The sequence below is a fragment of the Trichomycterus rosablanca genome, chromosome 15, assembly GCF_030014385.1.
Source record: "Trichomycterus rosablanca isolate fTriRos1 chromosome 15, fTriRos1.hap1, whole genome shotgun sequence".
NCBI lineage: Eukaryota > Metazoa > Chordata > Actinopteri > Siluriformes > Trichomycteridae > Trichomycterus > Trichomycterus rosablanca.
The window spans coordinates 1,253,736-1,269,556 of record NC_086002.1 but is presented as its reverse complement, the minus strand read 5'-3'; the positions used below and the strand labels follow the sequence as shown (position 1 = coordinate 1,269,556).

General features: G+C 44.6%; 1 protein-coding gene across 1 annotated transcript; it reads right to left on the bottom strand.

The window, feature by feature from the left end:
- Positions 1-4,944: 4,944 nt before the first annotated feature.
- On the bottom strand, positions 4,945-15,208 carry LOC134329407 (interferon-induced GTP-binding protein Mx1-like). Its single transcript, XM_063010662.1, has 12 exons — positions 14,910-15,208; positions 14,201-14,338; positions 13,960-14,114; positions 12,938-13,076; positions 12,645-12,843; positions 10,987-11,065; positions 10,776-10,898; positions 10,103-10,244; positions 9,769-9,927; positions 7,081-7,157; positions 6,080-6,346; positions 4,945-5,940 (listed from the first exon to the last, which is right to left on the bottom strand). Exons 1-12 carry the CDS (start codon positions 15,097-15,099, stop codon positions 5,716-5,718), a joined length of 1,893 nt encoding a protein of 630 aa, XP_062866732.1. The 5' UTR covers positions 15,100-15,208; the 3' UTR covers positions 4,945-5,715.
- Between the last annotated feature and the right edge of the window lie 613 nt (positions 15,209-15,821).

Genomic DNA, 15,821 nt, shown 5'->3' with positions numbered 1-15,821 from the left:
CAATTGAACCAGATTTTCCGTCTCTTTTAAAATTTCAAACATACCTGTGTGCTGGTAGTTTTACGGGTAGTATATTCCTGGGGTGAAATTCCCTAGGTGGCGTTGTCGGATAAAAAACTAAAATAAAATAAAGCTTTGTAGCTCAGGTGAACCATCTCTCAGTGTGGTTGACGGTGTCCCTCCCCACACTCCTGAGATCGTTCCATTGTTGCGTGCCCTTCGCGCGCCCTCCCCATGCCACATTTGTGGCGTTGTCGGCAGGATATTGAAAACGAGACGGTTTTTCAGGTTCAGTTGTGTGTGTGTGTGTGTGTGTTTTTTTTTTTTTTTTGTTGGTTATAGGCAAGACAGCAGTTGGTATTAGGATCCGGTGCTCATAAGAAAGTGCTCCAGTGATTCTTCTGCAGTTTCTCCTCTGTTTCTGCGTTGATCATGGCAAATGAGCTGCAGGAGTTAAGGGATTTGGTGCACCAGCTCCAAGCTGATAATGAGCGTCTCTTGCAAGTGCGTGCTGCCGCCCTGCCTCAGGAGGGTCCTAGTGGTGGTAATGAACCCCAAGAGACTGTAAGTAACCCTGTTCCTGCAGAAAGGCTATTGTATATTCCTCGTGAGCGTAAATGCCCAGTGTTTAGAGGCCGGGTTGGTATTGGTATAGAGGAATGGAGGGAGGAAGTACAGGCTAGCATTCGTGCACGGCATTTGGGGCCCCTTGACCAAGCTTATTTTATGTTGGATCATCTTGAAGGAGAAGCAAAAGATGAAATAAGATATAGGCCTATAGTGGAAAGGGAAGACCCACAGAAGATTTTATCTATTCTTAAAGAGTTGTATGGGTGTTCAAAATTGTTTGATCTTCCGCCAGTAGTATATGCATCCCCACCGTGGCAACAAGCCCTGCAATTTTGTCATCAGGCCTCTTGTAGGTCTCCTACATTAGGAACAGGAGTAGCTAAAGTCAGGGGCCGTAAGTCAGTTTATATACCAGCTGGCACTTTTCAGATGATTCCAGCAACGTGTTCTAGTCAGCTCAGTAAGTGCACTACGGGTGTATTAATTGAACCATCTGTTAAGTCGAGTGTTTTACCTGAGGGCCTGTTGGTTGCCACATCTCTGCTCCGGGTGGTTAGAGGCACAGTTTACGTGCCAGTGTTAAATGTAAGTTGTACAGGTGTTGCTCTGCCTCCAAAATTTCCTTTGGGACTGTTAACCAGTGCCCAAGTTGTGAGTTTACCGTCTGGAGTCACAGAAGAGGTGTGTGAACGCTTGATGGCAGTTGCTCAAGTCCAGGCTCACACTGTGCAAACAAGTCCCATTTTGGAGCAGATTGAGGCTTTAGATCTGTCTGTCCTGTCCCAAGCTGACCAGAGGAAGGTGAAGGGCCTTTTGGGTAAATATTCTTCAGTGTTTTCCTCATTTGAAGGTGATATTGGATGTACTGGGTTGATTTCCCATGATATCCCCTTGTTAGATGATGTGCCAGTGAGACAGAGGTACAGACGTATTCCCCCATCTGACTATGACGCTGTCAAGGCGCACATTCAACAGCTGCTTGATAGTAAGGTGATTCGGGAAAGCTGTAGCCCTTATGCCTCTCCAATTGTATTGGTTAAGAAAAAAGATGGTAGCCTCCGTTTGTGTGTCGACTACCGTCAGCTTAACAACAAAACCAGAAAGGATGCATTTCCATTGCCCAGAATCGAGGAGACCTTAGATGCTTTATCAGGGGCTCAGTGGTTTACAACCTTGGACTTGGCTAGTGGGTATAATCAAATCCCTGTGACTGAGGGGGATCGCTCAAAGACAGCTTTTTGCACCCCCTTTGGGCTATTTGAATTTAATCTGATGCCCTTTGGGCTCTGTAATGCTCCAGGTACCTTTCAGCGGCTCATGGAGAGGGTGTTTGGTGACCAGAATTGCCAATCCCTATTGTTGTATCTGGATGATATCATTGTGTTTTCGTCTGATATAGATCAGCAATTGAGCCGTTTGGACCTTGTGTTGAGTCGGTTGCAACAAGAAGGCTTGAAAGCAAAGTTGGAGAAATGTTGTTTCTTTCAACGACAAGTTCGGTACCTGGGTCACGTGGTGTCCAGTCATGGGGTGTCTACGGATCCTGATAAGGTATCGGCTGTAGCTAATTGGCCTCGTCCAACCTTGGTCTCTGAGTTGCGTTCATTTCTTGGCTTTGCTAGCTATTATCGACGTTTTGTTCAAAGGTTTTCACAGATAGCTGGCCCATTGCATCGCCTAGTAGCAAAGGTAGGTGGGACAAAGAGTCAGAAAGGCCACGGGCTTCATCTGTCAGAAGTCTGGTTGGAGCAATGTGAGTCGAGTTTTCAGGAGCTGAAACTGAAGTTTGTAAGTGCGCCCACACTGGCTTTTGCTAACTTTTCTCTTCCTTTTATTTTGGAGGTTGATGCCAGTCATCAGGGTTTGGGTGCTGTGCTTTCTCAGGAGCAGGATGGTCAGGTACGTCCTATTGCATATGCAAGTCGAAGCCTTCATCCTAATGAGAAGTTGTATAGCTCAATGAAGCTGGAGTTTTTGGGCCTGAAGTGGGCTATGACAGACAAATTTCGTGAGTATCTTTGGGGCCAGAAGTGTGTTGTGTGGACGGATAACAACCCTTTGAGCCATCTGGATACAGCCAAGTTGGGTGCGACCGAGCAGCGATGGGTGGCCCAGTTGTCGGCGTTCCACTATACTATCCGTTATCGGCCAGGCCGGGTGAATCAAAATGCTGACTCCTTATCCCGGCAGGGCATGTCTACCACAGGGGAGTTGCAGGGGCTGGCTATGGGAGGTGTGCCTTTGCCCTTGTCTCTCCAGCAGCAGGCTGGGGAAGGAGATTTTATGTCACCCGTGGCCCAATTCTCCATTTCTGCGTTCCCAGCCCATACTCCTGGGGAGTTGAGGTGTTTACAGGAAGCTGATCCTGGTATTGGTGCCTTCATTCCCTTTTGGCTGGAGCATAGTTTGCCCAGTCAAGGTGTGAGAGAGGGATTGTCCGCCCGTACCCAAGGCTTCCTGCGTCAAGGGGATAGGATTGTAGAATATAATGGGCTTTTGTATCGGAAAATTTTGAAGCCAGATGGTGGAGAGGAGGTGTTACAGCTTCTTCTTCCAGAATGTTTGCAGGAGGAGGTGCTGCGACAACTGCATGATCATCATGGCCATCAAGGTATAGAGCGGACCACAGCATTAGTACGGGAGAGATGTTATTGGCCAGGAATGGGTAATGATATACAGAAGTGGTGCCAGCAGTGTGAGAGGTGTACCCTTGCTAAACCTCCCCAGCCACGTGTTCGGAGTTTTTCCTTTTTGGAGCCTGCTAGGGATGGTGGCATTGGCAGTGTGAGCGATTTAATCGCACTATGCATAGTCTTCTGCGTACTTTGTCCAAGGAACAGAAGAGCCGCTGGCCAGACTATGTACCCCAGTTGGTCTTTAATTATAACTCGTCCTTCCATCAGTCTACAGGGGAATCGCCCCATTTTCTGATGTTTGGACAAGAACCCCAACTTCCAGTGGACTTCTTGTTGGGTAGAGTTCAGGAAGGAGAAGGTAGGGCAGTTTGTGATTGGGTTCAGGAACACCAGAGGCGTCTTCAAGTTGCTTTTAAAGGGGCAAGGGAGAGGATGCAGGTGGCAGCACAGCAGCGAAAGGAACGCCATGACCAGCGACTGCAACTCCACCCATTGCAGGTAGGTCAGCTTGTTTACCTTAGGGACTATTCAGGGAGTGGACGTAAGAAGATCCAGGATGCTTGGAGTCCTGTCGTCTATAAGGTGTTCAGAACGCCTGAACCTGGGGGAGTGGTCTATTCTGTAGCCCCATTACGAGAGTTGGGGAAAGTGCGACAGGTGCACCGAGAAATGTTAAAACCCGTTCCATTAAACTTTTCTTTGATTTCCCCCCAGGATGAGGACCTAACACTTGGTAGAGACCCAGAACCAGAGGAGGAAGAACTGGGTCAGTGGATTGTGGTTGGTGCTCCGCAGGCTCAGTCTAGGCCAACTCTACCTCCAGGTTCGGTCCTGCCAGTGGCCGAGTTGGGGGAGGTGGGTTCGTCTGTAAGTGTTGAGGTTAGTGGCCTAGAGCCACTAGCTGGCTCTGACGTTGAGGTTGTTGGTTCTAGTTTAGAGGGCAGGAGGCGGACGACCCGAGTAACGGCAGGACAGCATAGAAATCCTCACCACTTACCAATGGCAGTGGTAGGTGTAGTTCCCGAGATGGCACCTTCTTCCGTATCAGGTTTAAGTAACATGGCTGAAGCATACTTTAGGCCTTGGTTTTAAGGGGATTATCAGGCTTCAATGTGTTAGTGTTTTGACGACGGGACGTCGACACAAAAACTGGGGGTAGAATGTAACCGGTAGGGTTGGGCGTTACCGTTAATAGTATGTGGATCGCGGCAGCCACCGTAGCGCGGAAGAGAAGATTGGGGTCTCTTACGATTGATAAATGGGTGTAGTGGGGGTTGCCACAGTGTACAGTGAAACAAATGCTATAGTCAGTGATTGTATACCCACAAAGTTAATCTGTATGGTAGGTGCAGATGATAATGAATGTAGGTAACAGATAGCTGTTCTTAATTAAGTGCTTGGTAAATGTATATGAGGGTAATCTAAATACATGTTTCAATTTACGTGTGCGCATGTTTGTGAGTGTATCCAGCTTCACCTACTGAGGTTACATGTAAAGCCGTTTAAGGAGTACAGTTAAAAGTACTAAACACATAGAGAAATGCAAGAACTTGAACAATGAAGTTGCATCTGAAGCTTTTTACAAAGTTTTACACATCCAGGATCGAAGCAGTCAAGACCAGCTTTGTGATTTCCAAAAACAATATTTAACTATTACAAATGACATCAAATGAGGTATTTAGACTCCAAACTAAACAGCAACAGTACTTTGTGTAAAGTTAATTAAAAAAACAGCACGTTTTGTTCACAACTGTTTTTATAAAAGTTGATTAAGGAATGTTGATGTTTTCCTCGCCTGCTTGTCATTTTAATTGCCTGATTGTAGCATTTACTCTTAACAGTAACAGCTTATCAAAACTGTACAATCTACCCCTCATCAAGTTCAGCCTCTTGGTCCAGTTCTCCACAACAGTCCCAGTTTCCCTTGGAAAACTGTAATGGTCCACCCCTGCACTATACTATATCTTTAATAACAGCTAGTCAGATAAATATTGATAAATATGTAACATTTATAACGTTCTTGTCTAAAACAGTTGTAGCTTTACAGCAGTAATAAAGCAGCTACAGATGATTACTACCACAGCGAATTGGTGTTTTTTTTTTTTTTAAGTGGAAAGGATTTTAAGAATAAATATTAGGGACAGGGGTGTGCTAGGATGGCCATCATAGGCTTGCCAATTTATAGAAGCATGGACGAAAGGGAGCACCATAGCTTAGAAGGCCACGACCTGCAAATTCTGCTTCAACAAAAGAGAAATGTTTGTCTGCTTCTTCTAAATAAATGCAGCTTCTAGCAAAGCAGGTTCAGTTTCCTTATACTTATTACACACTGGTGCTGATGTGCAGGGGATTGAGATTCATATTTAAAAACCAATATAAAAGTAGAACTTTACCAAATCCTCAACATCCCTTATTTCGAATTTATTCTCGAAATCACACCATTCATCAAGCCTGTAACAAACACAATCCAGTAACCCAACGGACCATAAATGTGAAAACATGATGGAGCCTAAAACTTGACCAGGTAGCTGCGGGCCTGCCTCAAGCGGTTCTGGCGGCTCTCCAGGCCAGCGCGCTTGTTTCCGATGTCGTGGTCTTCCTTCAGCAGATGCTCGGTGGCGTCTTTTTCCTGGATGAGCTGAAGCATTTCTCTCTGCAGCTGCGCAGCCGACTGCTGCAGCAGCAGATACATCAACAGCAGCGGCAGCTGATCAGCCAGACGCTTACTCGCGATCTAAACACACCAAAGTTCGATTAAAAGAAATAAACACATTAGCACACTACACAACTGTTTCTGGATGTTAAGGGAGTCTTAAGTTATTTTAACCTGACCTTCCCAAAATAGAACAAATACGGCTGATATAAACACTTACGTCATAGTAGGACTTGAGGTGGCGCATCAGTTCCTGAAGAGTGGCTTTGTTATCTTGGTAATTAAACCAAGAACTGGAAATGATGCTGCGATGTTTGGGTTCAAAAGACCTTCCGCTGTCTTCCTCATCTTCTTCATTTCTTATCTTGCTCAGATAGTCACTGTACATGCTGTCCTGGGTGTAGATGATCATCTCCATCTTAAACTGAGTCCTCAACGTCGTCTCGGCCTCCGTCTCCTTCTGCTGCTTTATGTTCTCGATCTTGCCCTGGAGAGGAAAAAAAGTCACAACAGTCCTTCTAAAAAAAGTTCCTCACGAGCTCAAGCAAAGTCTCATGTCTCATCCCATGATGTTCTCAGCCATGAGGACGGTTTAACCATCAGCCAGAAAAATAAACTACATTAAAACTCTGTGCTTTGTTTTTTTCTCCATAAGCAAAAGCCTTGATCTTTAACTAGATTTATCCAAAACCCCTGAGCCGGACCTGCTCCTGTGCTTCTGATCATTGCCTTATTAGATGAGCAATCTCAACCTTTTTTTGCACCACGGACTGGTTTCATATAAGATATCATTTCATGGACCAGCGGAGGATTTAAAATAGAATAACTATACTGCTCACAAATGGAAAATCAGTGGGAACCCTGAGCTTTTTTCCCTGCAACGAGATGCTGCTCCCACCTAGTGGCGATAAGAGGCAATAACACCCGAAGTGTGCTGGAAATGGAAGCGGTGTTTTTATTGCTTTTGTACAGAACTCTAATTGTTTATTCTTTCTGTGTGGCCTGGTAATACATGACGTACAGACCGGTACCAGTCCGCAGCCTGGTGGTTGGGGACCACTGACGGTGCATCATACTCTTTTAGGATTTGTTGGTAGAGAGCAGAATTCACGTGTCCCTCAGCCCTTCCGCCACTATTTTTATTGCCAGATCCAACACGATCCATGTTTTGACTTCTCGTTCAACAGAATATTATTTCAGGTTTGATGATCTAAAACCTACCTTCGCTGTTTTGATGAGGTTGGGGAAGCCCACGAAGCTGTTCTGAGCCAGCTGGAGTAAGCGTTTCCTAATGAGATCTAAAGACAGTTGAGAGAATCTCCATCAGCACTAATACAAACACAGAGACCTTCACATTTGTGTTGATGATTTGATGCCAGTGGAGATGTAATATTCAAGCACTGTGATGGAAAGGACACCCACACACCTAGTAGGGAAGAAATTGAACCCATAATGCAGAATCTCAAGGCAAGGTAAAACAACACTGTGGCTTAATAACCACAAACTAAAAAGAGGGGGATTTGGAAAGTAAAATGACCCCGATTTATTTTGTGCAACCAAGGCAACACAAGCAATTCATCTTACTCTCTCAATTTAGTACAATTTGGTCCCACTGTGGTTTACAAGATGTAACATAAAGCCTCCACAAAGGAGCGTTCTCGTTAGGGCTGCCGCAATTGGTCGACCTAGTCGATGGCGTTGACGCATTTTAAGTCGATGCATCGTTTTTAAAACTATGTTTATAAATGATCCTTTTTCATTTCTACAACATCTCCGTTCATATAAGCGTTCATATGATTCCCTCAGCACTACTCGCTGTGTGCAGGACCTCAGTCGGCATTAAGCGCTGTCTTAAAAAACGCCGTCTGCAGCCGTCAGAGGACGATTGTAGAGCTTTCAAAGAAAAGATCAAAGTTTTCCACGACCCAAATTATCCAAAGTTTGGTGATACTTAAAACTGGCACAAAACTAAAAGCTGGTTTGTTCACTGTGTAAAGCTTTGATGGTACCACAGCAGCACCAGTGCCATGTTGCACGTCTATATTGTTTCAACTTCTTAATCACGGAGATCATGGAATACCGTATTTCTTAGCGAGTTCAGTTCAGTTGCTGTGTTGGGCTCGCGATTTTTGCTGTTGCCGCGGTGCTCAAAGCGCAAAAAGCTTCTCATGTGAAACACTTACAACTTTGTTTAGTTTGGAGTGAATGTTGGACTTAATGAGACGTGCCCACCTCTCACTATTTTATTTTTGCTATAAGTTGAAGCACTTTGCTTTGTGTACAGAACACCATAAACACGTGCTGCACTCTGTTTAATATGGAGCACTTGAGAATGTGATAATATGGACATAAACCCTGTTTACATTTAGTTCTGTGCCATATTATTATGCCACACAGTTTGTTGTTGTTAAAATAAAAGACGCTTAAATGACATTAATGACAACACTTTTTTAAAAGAAAAATTAATCATTAGATTAATTGACAAAATAGTCTATAGATTAATCGATAGAAAAATAGTTGTTAGTGGCAGCCCTAGTTCTCGTACAAGTTCATTTAGTTTTTATTATTGTTCACTGCGACCCATTTTTCAACCCTTAACCTGAATTAAAAAATACAAATTAATAATGGAACAAACAATACAAAATACACAGTCCATAACCCACTACAGAGAAACAGGGGACAGGAAAGCAATAGTATAAAGATGAGAACTGGATGCTGCAATTTTGTGACAAGCTTACAGTCTAAGCTCTCCAAAAGCAGTACAGGAGAACCTCTCTAACCACCCAACCCCACCCCCCAAAGACCACTTGAGCTTCCCTTGTGCCACTGTGAAGGGCGTCACACATCAATATGAAAGTTGTGTCAGCTAAGATAACGACGGCTCGCAATGTGACTCTGCGCTCCCTCCGCCAGCCAAACTAGGGTGGTGCAGAAAGGCACGTTGTGACGGTGTCACATTAGATTTGATTATGTATACCTTATGTAGTCATATATCCTTTAATTTCTCTTATAAAATAAGTAATGTTCGGTAAAGATAAAGTCTAGTGTACTTTACTGATGTTATGGACATGGTTCCCCATCATGATCACGTGGTGTGACGTCGGGACCACACTGACGAATAGAATAAGAGTATGGGAAAAAGAGGAAGAGGGGAGAGGTAGAAGTGTGTGGATAGCGGCGCTAGTGGAAAAGTCACATAAAAAAGGTTCTATTTTATTCCAACAACGCGGCTTCTTTGTTTTAATACGTTGCGCTGGGATTAAGGAACTTTCAAATACAAACTAGATACCGGATTTGCTGTTGAGGACTTTCTTTTTCATGAACTTTCGCCGCATGGAGGACGGTTGGGTGAGCTTTTGGGAGTTTGGAAGTAGGGACCGCCGAGTCCCTCCAACACACCTTATTTTGAGCTCTTTTAAAATCTCTTCATTAAATCACTACCCATCCTGGACTGCAAATATTGACATAAGTATTATGGACTTGGGGTTGTTGGGTAATTAGGTAAGGTTTGGTTGGTAAGCTTACCACTGAGGGTGGGGATATGTTTATATATTATTGTGATAAGTTTCAAATGCATTAAACAAAGATTCATTATCAAAGATGTGTGTAAGTGTGGTGAGACCCTGAGAGAAAATTTCTGCCGCCCCGACCTACAAAAAGGTGTTTTGTAAGCTCTCTTAGTTACTCATTCATTTGGGCAATGGGAATGTGAATGTGATTTCTTGTCGGGAATCTTTGAAATAATTAGGGAGAGGTTACAACGTCTCCAAACAGGGGCGCTCTGCTGAATATGCATTTAGACAACGTCTCCAAACAGGGGCGCTCTGCTGAATATGCATTTAGCATCCAACCTGTTACATACCTCAACATGCATTCAACATTTTCTATAAACTCATTCATGACGTATACCTGAGGTATCTTTTAGCATTTTGATGGCAGGTTCCTCAAGCTGCTTGATCTGCTCCTTCACCATCATCTCAAAGGTTTTGTAGTTGATGAAGCCTGGAAGCTCTCTGCCTCGATATTTCATCTCATAGTCCTCCACTTCCTTCTCAATTCTTTGGTTGACTACAAAATTCCCAAAGATTCATCATCTATTAGTGACAATTATCTCTGGTTTAAGAAAGAAAATTCATTCACGGTCGTCATAGCGGAAACAAATAAAAGGAAACTTGATTGACTAGCCGCACCGTCGGCTGTTCTTGCTAAACCAGAATAAATCACAGTATACGTTCATACTCACACTTCACTCCGGATGAATCTAGTTGAACCTTCCAACGTGCAAAGTAACGACGGAGTTCTGAGAAAATGTTGAAGTGTTGCACGTTCCTCAGCTCCTCTCCGGTCGTCAGGTTCACAACGTCATGAGTGAACGCTGTGATTTTCTAACACACAACATAACACGTCACATTTTTCTAACTATCCTCGACATCGAACATCCAAAAAAATATTCTGAACATTACGCTGTTACTCGGCCAGTTGTCATGATTATCAAAACAAACGGAAATAAAATCGCCCAAGTGGCTACTGCATGGGAAGCAACTGCCTCATGATGGCAGGGCACTTAGTAAACGCTATTATCACTCACTAACCCACCCAACTCAGTGAGATCTCAAGCTCTTGAGTTCGAATCTCAGTTCTGCTATCAGCCAGCCGGGCGCCTACACAGACACGCAATTGGCTGTGTTTCTGTATGAGGAGGGACCATGGTTGTAAAAGCATTCGTCATCACTGGGGCAATTACGACCTCTGCTGGCCGGTAGGTGTCTGCTTGGGAGCGGCTGATCACGGCTCTGTGAGACCATGCCCATGCTCCAATTGGACATGACTGGATTGGGTGAACAGGGGGGATGCGAAAAGAATTGATTAAAAAAAAGCACAATATAATGGGTGTGTAATTTTGTAATACTGCTCACGTCTATCAGAAAGGCGATCTGCCCTGCTGGATCTGTGGGGGGTCCGGAGCCATAGCGCTCCAGCTCGGCCTGAGTTTCAGCCAACTTCTTCTCGATCTGCTCCTCCAGCCGCGGCAGAGACCGCTAAACGCAAACACACACACGCACGCGTTTAGGTTTAGGATTTCTGAACACACACACCTGAATGATGCACAAACCAGGTTATTTTTACCTCGATGTGATGGACGAGTTCCAGCGTGAGTTTCTCAGCCAGTTTGGGGATGGTGGCTTTACCTTCCTCATACAGCGTGCTGCAAAAAAAAAAAACGTCTGCACATTTAAAACTCACCAAAATCTACACACGGCTACTGTACAGAATACAAGAAGCAATGAGACCAAGAACAAGACGGTGCCGCTGGCTATAAGACTGAACCTGGAGTGCTAAGTGCTAGGTCTCTGTTTTGTCTTTTTCTTTACCTACACAGGTGTGTGACGAGGACCTGGATCTGGTGAGAAGATGGATCTGTGGCATGCTTATCATTCTCTTGAATTTTTATTTTACTCCAAAAAAGTTGGGACAGGGGCAAAATAAGAGTGAGAAGTTTATAGAACATTAAAGTTTCAACGTTCTACAATGAGCAGGTGAGTCGGTATCAGGTGGGCGAATCATGATCGGGTATAAAAGGTGGATCCACCACAGGATCAGTCTGCACAGTCGCCATCTACTTACTGTTCATGATATTGTGAAAAGACTCAGGAATTCTGGAGAGATCTGTACACGGCTGACTTCATGTACAGCTCACCGGACTGTCACCTCCAGAAGTTCTCTGATGACTGCGATTGTCGGACTTATAACTAATGACGAGTACAGAGAACTGATCCAGGACTTCGTAGACTGGTGTCTGCAGAACCACCTCCAGTTAAACGTGGTGAAGACCAAAGAACTGGTGGTGGATTTCCGTAGGTGCAGACCCACCTTGCCACCAGGGAACGGACATTGAGAGAGTGGACTCCTATAAGTACCTGGGTGTCCACCTCAATAACAAACTGGACTGGTCAGTTAACACTAACGCACTTTATAAAAACGGTCAGAGCAGACTCTACCTACTCAGGAGACTACGGTCATTTGGAGTGCGGGGGGCACTCCTGATTACTTTTTTTGATACAGTGGTGGCATCAGCCATCTTTTATGGAGTGGTATGTTGGGGCAGCAGCATCTCTACAGCGGACAGGAAAAGACTGAACAAACTTATCAAGAGGGCCGGCTCTGTCCTGGAGAGCCCCTTAGACCCAGTGCAGGTGGTGGGAGACAGAAGGATGTTAGCCAAGCTGGCATCCATGCTGGAGAATGACTCCCACCCCATGCATGAGAGTCTGGCAGCACTGGGCAGCTCCTTCAGTGACAGGCTGCTTCACCCCAAATGTGTGAAGGAGCGGTATCGCAGGTCCTTCCTTCCTGCTGCTGTTAGACTGTACAACCAGCACTGTTCCAGAAAGATCACACACACTTTAAATCATTCATAACAATGTGCAACTTTCCCCATGTGAAATTATTACAGTGCAATATTTTTCCCAAGTGCAATTATTTGTAATTATTTGTAAATATTTTTTAGAGTTTTTGAGTATTTAGAGTTTAGAGTATTTTTCTGACTTTTTTATTATTATTGTTACACATTGTACTTCTTATTGTCTATATTTTTGTACTGAATGCTGTATTATCCCTTTCGCTGCTGCAACAATGTGAATTTCCCCACTGTGGGACTAATAAAGGATTATCTTATCTCAGACCGTGTAATGCAAAGCCGAAAACCTCTGTTAAATGTTTGTGACTTTTGAGTTCTCAGAGAGCCAGGAGCAGGAATCTGAGGCTACAACTGGACAGCGGCTCACCTGAAGTGCGGGTGATCTCTGAAGAAGTCCTTCTCCTTGTCAGTGGCTTCGTTCAGAGAGACCCGGTCCATGATCTCCTTCTGCCCTCGACACCTGACGATCATGTAGCCTTTAGTCAGGTTGACGATCTCGTTATGAACGATGGACAACACCGTCTCCTCCGTGCCTTTATCCACCAGGTCGGGCTTCGTTAGGATGCCTGTCAACGGGTAGGTGTGTTACGGAATAAGAAGGCTGGGAAAATCCAAAATGAAAAGACACATTTGAATTGGTTTTGAAAAGCCGACACTGACCGAGGGTTCTCTCGCCTTCTCGATCTACTTCCTGTGCCATCTTCAGTGCTTCGGTGGTGGCTATGTCCACGTTACACGGCACCACCACCAGGTTGATGGTTTCCTGCTTTGCGATGACCTTTGAGATCAGCCTCTTGATCTACGAGAGAATGAGACGGGTCTAGATGTCACGTTCCACGTCCACACGAGTCTTTATGAACCGATGATGAAAACGCTAATGCTAATAATGACTTAATGCTGCCATGAAATGTTTAATTTAGCTTTATCCTGGTCAGTGTGGCAGGGGGTCCGGGGGGTAACACTCCTACACATTCCCTAACAGGGGCAATGTAGAACAGCCAATACACCCTCTGCATGTTTTGGAAGGTGGGGACAAGCCAGTGTACCTTCTGGAACACCAAGTGGACGTAATGACAGGTAAAGACTGCCGGTGAGGATTGAACTTAGAAACTTAGGTCACATGATCCTGTATGGCACCCAAAACCATAGGGTGTGTTTATCCTGGTCAGGGTCGCAGTGTGGCAGCACCAAGCATAAAGGGAGTTGGGCACCAGGAAACAGGAGGACAGAAGGGAACCTAAGACTGACATAGGACACCCCTTCTCGTAGAGTAAGTGGTGGTGCTGAGGCCCTTGAACAAGGGTAAGTGGTGGTGCTGAGGCCCTCTCGGGTGCTCGAGTTAATTCTGTCTGTACTGTAAGTTGCTTTAAATAAAAGTGCCAGCCAAATGCCAAGAGTTGTGAGGCATCAACTCTTAAATTCAACGCCAGTGGCAATTCAATGCTTGCCAGGAAAATTGGATTTCCATTCAGGCTGGTCTGACTGTCGCATTCATGCATATCGTATAACTCCACACTAAGCTGGCGGAACACTGGATCTTTCACTATTGTTAGCCTGGAATTATTTGGATTCCTCTGTGCCGTTTCGTGTGCCAGTCCTCTCTGTTTTCTTTACTCAGGTTATAAGTAATGTGCTCTATTTTTGGATTTCTTGAAGAACCGGTTATACGTTTGGTCACTCACCTGTTCCCCGATGTTCTCAGGTTGCCCTTTTACTGCTACGCGAGCAATGCCAGGCAGATCGATAAGCGTGAGGTCAGGAACGTCTGACGACGTCACCTCTAGACTGATGAGTTCGTCACTGATGCCGACGCCGACACCGGCTATTTGATCCTGAGCTAATAAAAAACAGACACAGTGTCACCAAAAACAACCAGTACTGATAACGAAAAGCATTTTGTAAGGTTCTCAGGTGTGGCATTACCTTTTCTGATCATTTTCTCCACGTCTGCTGGATCTTCAATCTCCTCCTCGTGATTTTGGTAGCTGATCTTTGCGTGCCACACATCCTCATCCTTGCTCCTCTTCATCTTCAGCTCCAGTGGACATCGAGTCACGATTCCTGTGTTTGTAAGGGTAAAAAATACTCAACGTTTCTGTGCAATCTGGCAACTTCACTGACCGAGGAGGCACCATGATGCCACTCAGCATTTGTAATCTGGCGACTCCTTGACCGGACTGTAGGAGTCGCTGTTTCAGCAGCAAGGAGGTGAATCCCTATTCAGCCTACCATCCTTATGACGTGGACAACTGGGTGCCGGTCGAACCTGCTGAGCCACCTTGAGTGCCCCAAACGAGCCTTAACACTAATGAGGCCACAAACTGAAATAATTTATAATTCAAGTTGCTTTATGTAAATCTGTGCTCTGGTGATATTTAAATCAGTTTATTCAAATCATCTCATCACAGAAAGAAAAGAATAAATCAGTGTTTCTGTTAAAAATGTACATAAACTTTTGGCTTTACCTGTGCATTCCTGTCTTATAATTAGATACACATGTGCAGGTGTAAAACATGAATTGCCCCCCTTCTTCCACCTTTCTGCCTATCTGCAGACTGTATGCTTTAAGATAAGATAAGATAAGATAAGACTTTATTGATCCCCTATAGGGGCAATTAACTAATTTACTCACCACTCCCGCGGGGCAGTGTCACCCCAGACAGCGCCTCCAGTACTGAACTTTTCCCCGAGCTTTGGTCACCGATCACGGCTATAGCGGGCAGTGCCAGGTCCTTCTCCACACCCAGAGCCCGCAGAGAGTCTATCAGGTCAATACAGGGCCGCACCTTCTCCTCATACTGCTCACTCAGACTCGCACTCATGTTGAACAAGCTCCTCTATTACTTAATAAAATGAAATAATAAATGAAATACAAATAAATAATGTATGCTGTTTAACAAATGGTATTTTGGTCCTTCTGTTCTGGTCCTCTGGTGTTTCAGCTAAAGCGCAACTGATGCTCACCTGGTGCGCTTTTATAACGATTCAAACGCGAATCGATTACCACTGAACGAACTACGAACGACTAGTTCCATTATAACTCAATCGAAAAAGCTTTGTTTAAAGGAGCCGATTCAGTAAAGTGATTCTCACCTCTCAGGGATGAAATCGAAACCGAACATCGTTCGCGTAAGTTTCTGTTCAGGACATTTACCGAGGAACCGGGTGCGTTTAATTTATCCTGAAACACAACCTACGTGTCCAAAAGTATATGGACACATCTCTTATTTATTGAGTTCAGTTACTTCAGAGCTTCTAACCTGCACGAAATCAATTAATAATAATAATTAAAATAATAATAATAATAAAAAACAAAATTTAATCCAGTCCTCCAATATCAGTACCTGATCTCACAAACGCTCATTTTACTAAAATGTGCACACAAATTTGCATTGACGCATTGAACTGAATACAACTGGGGGGGGGGGGGGGGGGGGGGGCTATATACACTATATTATACACTATATTACCAAAAATATTCGCTCGCCTGTCTTCACACACATATGAACCTGAGTGACTCCCATTCTTAATCCATAGGGTTTAA

Coding starts and splice junctions, on each gene's coding strand:
- LOC134329407 (XM_063010662.1), bottom strand. CDS start 15,099: ATGAGTGCGAGTCTGAGTGAGCAGTATGAGGAGAAGGTGCGGCCCTGT. Junction 11,066..12,644: donor AGAGATCACCCGCACTTCAG/GTGAGCCGCTGT, acceptor TTTTTTTTGCAG/CACGCTGTATGAGGAAGGTA. Junction 7,158..9,768: donor AATGCTAAAAGATACCTCAG/GTATACGTCATG, acceptor AACTGTCTTTAG/ATCTCATTAGGAAACGCTTA.